The sequence below is a fragment of the Trichoderma gamsii genome (assembly GCF_001481775.2).
Source record: "Trichoderma gamsii strain T6085 chromosome Unknown Scaffold_126.2, whole genome shotgun sequence".
NCBI classification, from domain to species: domain Eukaryota; kingdom Fungi; phylum Ascomycota; class Sordariomycetes; order Hypocreales; family Hypocreaceae; genus Trichoderma; species Trichoderma gamsii.
The window spans coordinates 1-5,567 of NW_020171463.1; the positions used below are offsets into that span (position 1 = coordinate 1).

At 50.8% G+C, this 5,567-nt stretch overlaps 3 protein-coding genes across 3 annotated transcripts; 1 reads left to right on the forward strand and 2 right to left on the reverse strand.

Annotated features, from left to right (window-relative positions):
* Positions 1–1,154: 1,154 nt before the first annotated feature.
* On the reverse strand, positions 1,155–3,200 carry TGAM01_v211156 (amidase; the record flags this gene model as incomplete). The annotated part of the gene is made up of 3 exons (XM_024551007.1): positions 1,155–2,113; positions 2,193–2,824; positions 3,148–3,200. 3 exons carry the CDS (start codon positions 3,198–3,200, stop codon positions 1,155–1,157), a joined length of 1,644 nt encoding a protein of 547 aa, XP_024404247.1.
* Positions 3,201–3,419: 219 nt separating this feature from the next.
* Positions 3,420–4,581, forward strand: TGAM01_v211157 (polysaccharide deacetylase family protein; the record flags this gene model as incomplete). Its single annotated transcript, XM_024551008.1, has 5 exons — positions 3,420–3,525; positions 3,588–3,864; positions 3,936–4,015; positions 4,061–4,340; positions 4,401–4,581. The coding sequence occupies 5 exons, from the start codon at positions 3,420–3,422 to the stop codon at positions 4,579–4,581; spliced, it is 924 nt and encodes a 307-aa protein (XP_024404248.1).
* An 81-nt stretch (positions 4,582–4,662) lies between these two features.
* Positions 4,663–5,332, reverse strand: TGAM01_v211158 (cytidine and deoxycytidylate deaminase zinc-binding region; the record flags this gene model as incomplete). The annotated part of the gene is made up of 3 exons (XM_024551009.1): positions 4,663–4,684; positions 4,747–5,012; positions 5,171–5,332. The coding sequence occupies 3 exons, from the start codon at positions 5,330–5,332 to the stop codon at positions 4,663–4,665; spliced, it is 450 nt and encodes a 149-aa protein (XP_024404249.1).
* Positions 5,333–5,567: the final 235 nt, after the last annotated feature.

Here is a 5,567-nt window from a genome sequence, read left to right on the forward strand (position 1 = left end):
TAAACCTATAGGGTAAGCGGAATTAAATTAACTTAAAACTGGGTAATTAATTAAAAATAAATTAAGAATTATTTTCTTAATTTATTATAAAATTAATAAAATAAATATTAATCCTTAATTAAATTAAAGATTATTCCCTTAATCTTATTTAAATTAATTAAATATATAAGTTTACTTCTTTACACTTATTTAAATAACTTAAATAGTTAATTATTAATATAAAATTAAGATTATAATATACTTTATAGCTTACTCTTTAAGTAATATTATTATTATTACTTATTACTTATAAGTCTCTTAACTAATCCGCTAATATAAACCATAGACTAAGTTTATCCCTTAGGAATCTTATAAGCCACTAACTATTTAGGATATTAGTGACTTAGGTCGTCATATAGTTTGACCCGCTCTGTAAACGGCTGTTTTTTCCTAGGTAACCTCATCCACTTGCGGAATAGCCTCTGACTCCGGTTCAAGCTCCTCAGACAGTGATTCTCGCCGGGTTTCTTCCAACGACGGAAGCTCAGCAAATATTGACCCTGGCTGAAGGTCGTTAGACTTGTGCTCATCCTGATTGGTGGCGCTAGCTTGGAGCTTGCCTAGCCACCCTTAGGTTTGAGATGAGAGCTTTCCTCTGATGATTGTAGTCCGCTTTTCGAGGAGTAATGCGAGTTCTTCCTCCTCTTTAGCACACAAAAACAACACAGTGTGTTAAGGCCAAGCACTGTTGTTTACATGTAAAATGGCCGCTACGTCTGAATTCTTTAGTGAATGGAAGGGTAGACGCTGAACTTGAACTCCACTCCCCACAGTGGATGAGGAATTTTTAACTAAAGCCCCGCCCCAGGTCACCGAGCCTACGTGTAATTTCGGGCCCGGCCCCGTGCCATTGTCATGTACCAAAATTTGATGGGACAAGATGTGGTCGTTCAATGCCAGAGATATCGGCATCCAGGGAAGAAACAGACGGCCTATAATAAGGTATCCATTCTACATTGTAACGATACTGGTGGCGCGGCGTTTATAGGAGGCCAGAGACTCGGCCAATTCCTGAAATATGACCAACAGAGCGTAAGTTTGGCAACAATATACCACACATATAGGTTCCAAGCAAGAGGTACAAGAACATGAACTTGTGCCGTGTGCCGTGTGCCCTAGTCTAGTCCTTCGGTATGCTGTACATTGTGTCTCCAATCAAAGCACGACTCCCACACATGGCCAGCCCTCAGGATCTTCAACTCCTGCCACAACCCTCCGACAAGCTGCATCCCCATGGGCAGCAAAACGGTTTTGTCGTCTTTGGCTGGTGCGAAGCCAACAGGTATCGACATGGCCGGGTGGCCCGTGACGTTGAAAATGGCCGTGTTGATTGTCAGTCCCATACTCGGCGTTGCGGATTCAATGGGGAGTCCGCCGCGCCGTCCATGCCTGGGGGCCACGACAGGGACGGTCGGCGTGATCAAGACGTCGTATTCCCGAAATACTGCCTCGTACGCATCGCGTAGTTGCCGCCCGATATTAACACTCTTGCCGTAGAGGCCGGGAAACTCTGACATGAGGTGCAGGCCATTGATGATGACGTTTTTCGTAGAAGTTGACGATCTTCTGAACGAATCGGCGGTCCATGGCAGGGTTTTACCATGAAGTCCCGTGGGATAAAGCTCCCTCCTACCCGTATTGCGGCCGAGAAGAGTCTGTGTGCCGGAAATTCGCTGTTGGATCGTCCATATGGCAGGGCCTAGGTTGTGGTCTGGGATGGACACGTCTTCCACGACAGCACCAAGGTCTTGAAACCGCTTCGCGGCAGCCAGAACCGCTTCTCGGATGACAGGATCCAGTGACGCATGTTGGAATGCTTCCGTGATCAGGCCGACTCGGAAACCATCCAGGCGAGTAGCAGAGCCTTGTGAAATGGTGGCTGCAAAGTTTGTAGAACCCGGCTTGGGGCTGGCCAACGCCCTATCATCGATACCATCGTAGCCACTGATCACGTCCAGGCACAGAGCCGCGTCTAGGGTGTTTCGTGTCATAGGACCAACGTGGTCGTCCAAGGCGTCGCCGCTGCTTATGCCCGTAAAGGGGACGCGGCCGTGTGTGGGCTTGATCCCCACACCTGGAGAGACACGAACAAGAACAAGTGGTCAGCCTGACATATACACTTCAGCAATGTATGGTAGTTAACGTGTACTTACAACCGCACATGGCTGCAGGGACTCGGATGCTGCCGCCCTGGTCGGTCCCTATCGTCACATCTACCAATCCAGCTGCCACGAGAGCTGCGCCCCCAGAAGTGCTGCCTCCGGCCGAATATCCCCGAGCATGCGGGTTCTCAACTGTGCCTTGCGCGCTCGTAAACGAGGACGTCGAGTGGCACAGGTCCTCGCAGGTCGACGTCCCGCGGATGTCAGCCCCGGCTTCCAGCAGTCGCGTAACCACCGTGGCGTCAAACTCGGGGGTCCAGGATGGAATTACACGGCTCCCTTGCAGCTGCGGCACGCCAGCAACGGCAATCACATCCTTGAGATTGACGGATCTGCCGATCAGGCGGCCACCACCCTCGCGATCTCCGGCGATGAAGAAGCGGTGCGCCCAGGCTTGGCCCAGCCCCTGCTCCTCCTCCTCTGCTGCTGGTTGCCGTATATTCTGGCGCGGGTAGCGACTTAGCCGAGAATTAAGCTGGTAGTCCGGCAAGGCAGCCACGGTCTCGGCGCAGTCATGAACAGCGGCCAGGAGTCTGCGGAAATCTTGAGCCTCTGATGGATCAATGCTCAAGCCAAGGCTTGCGAGCAGAGATTCCACACTCCCTTCTTTGACGGGGTTGTCGCTGCAAGATTTAGGAAGAAAAGGTCAGTATCTGTAGTGCTCAACAACTTCGCTCTCGCCCCCAATGGCAGAACAGAAAGCTGGTGCTTGGTGTATCTTACGCTGAAATGCTTGTCATAAAAACCGACATGTTCAGTTCTCAAAGCTTCGACGCTCATAATGAATCAAAAGCGTCCAGAGCCATCACGATGGATCAAACGGTTCGATGAATCCTTTATAGCACCTTGCCAAGCATGAAGCCCAAAATGGCCATGATGCCCAGGTTTTGTCCAAGTCCCGAGGTCGGTGGTTAAGAGGCTATAGTTTCCTAAATAGGCAACACACCATGGAGTTGGCGATTCGCCTGAAATGGTGCTGATGCGCACCCTTTCGACCATTGAGGTTCATTCAATGAGCCTTGTTTTCTACAAATTAGACATGTTCTCGTGGGCTCCTTTCCCCTTGAACGAGCTAATAAATACCCGCCAGGGTCCTCTCATTGTGCCCACGATTTACTGATTTGTTCCCAGACTCGCCCTCGAGCTGTCTGTTTTGGGTCCTCGAACCACTTTCCCCTGCCTCCAGCATCCTCCTTGTCACTTCTGGCACATCACAGCATGGGCCCAAAGCGCGTTCTCATAACCTACGGCGTGGACGTTGATGCTGTCGCGGGGTGGCTCGGCTCTTATGGCGGCGAAGACTCCGTGAATGACATCAGTCGCGGTGCGCTCCAGCAGCCTTTCCTCATGACATGTCGGAACTAAATATGCTGATCGCCGCTTCAGGGGTGTGGGCGGCCACAGTCGGCACGAGACGGCTGCTGAAGATGTTCGACAAGTACCAAATCAAGGCAACCTGGTTCATTCCGGGCCATAGTCTCGAGTCATTCCCGCAAGACATGGCAGCTGTTCGGGATGCCGGCCACGAGATCGGCTTGCATGGATACTCGCACGAGAACCCGGCCGACATGACCATTGAGCAGCAGCGCGACGTGCTCGACAAGACGTATCGTCTACTGACTGGGTTCGCAGGGAAGCCACCTCGCGGTAGTGTCGCTCCATGGTATGCTGCTTCCCCTTGCCTGTCCGTCATGTCGCGCGACGAGTTCTGACAAGAAGCGGCGGGAAACCTAGGTGGGAGACCAGCCGAGAGGGCGCCGAGCTTCTGCTTGACTACGGCATAGAGTACGATCACAGCATGAGCTACGAAGATTGTCAGTGCCATTATCTTCGGACAGGCGATTCTTGGACCAAGATAGACTACACGAAAAAGGCCACCGACTGGATGAAGCCGCTGAAATACGGCACAGAGACGGGACTGGTGGAGATTCCATCCAATTGGTATCTGGATGACCTTCCGCCCATGATGTTCATCAAAAAGGCGCCCAATAGCCACGGCTTTGTTAACCCGAGAGACATCGAGGACATATGGCGCGACCACTTTGACTACTTTTACCGCGAGCACGACGAGTTCGTCTTGCCACTTACTATCCACCCGGACGTCTCCGGACGCCCGCATGTCCTTTTGATGCATGAACGGTAGACACATTGGCAATCCGATTGAGGGCATGATGAGATGACTGATTCTTGTGTTAACAGACTGATTGAGTACTTTTCAAAGCACGACGGTGTTCACTTCGTGACGATGGGACAAGCATGTGACGAATTCAAGGCAAAGAATCCCAAAAAGGCAGCATCTCTAGGTGCTGCCGGAGCACTTGATGCCGACAATGTTGCCACACACAACAAAATAGGCATTGACTCGAGATCTAGAGCTTGAAACAAAAAAGTTTTATACACTCCTTGTCTACCAATGAATAAAATACGTGTATATTGATCTCAGCTACCACTAACTTGGCCCTTAGGAGGCCACGCCACTATTCCTGCAGAACGTCAGACGTTTGGGTATTCGGGAATGAGTAAGTAATTGATGTGGGGGACTCACCAAATGTCAGGCTTGTTGCGGATGAAATCATCCAAGAGCCTTTCACACCTCTCATCCCCCAGCACTACAACCTCGATCCCGTGTGAACGTAGATAGCCCTCCCTGCCAGCCATGTTCTTGTTTTCGCCAATAACAACTTTTCTGACCCCAAAAAACACCATGGCTCCAGCGCACATGGGGCAAGGCGACAGAGTTGTGTAGATTGTGGAATCCTTGAAGGCGCTGATGGGAAGATGCTTGGCATTTTCGAAAGCGGCCGTCTCGCCCTGTATCCATCATGGTTCAGTCTAAACGTTTGCCCTCTTCCCCCTTTCCTCTTCCCATAATAATATAAAAAAAAAACGCATGGGGCAGCGAGATTGAAAAGAAAGAGAGAGACTGGGGAGTTAGGGGAGGGTAGGGACTACTGAGATTGGGGACCTACATGCAAGATCAGGCTCCCCTCTTGCACGCGCCGGTTGTGGCCCCTGCCGAGAAGCTCTCCGCTGGGGCTCACAACAGCACCACCGACCGGGATGCCCCCTGCGTCAAAGCTTTGTTGCGCTTCAGCAAGCGCTGCGATGAATCCGGGGTCGGTGGCAGACATAATGATCCGCCACACTCTGATTGGTGGGTAGTGATTTGCTGGGAGCACTTGAGTTCCTGGGGCAGGAAGTTGCAGAGAAATGGAAGAAGATTGTTGAAGAGTGAAGGCATGCCAGGTGTCTGGAATTTATACAACAAATGCGCTGGAAACAAGGCTAATGGATTGATAGCATATCTCCTGCTCCGTACAGACCCGTAAGAAGCCACACTCTCCACTTATTTATGAACGCTCTGTG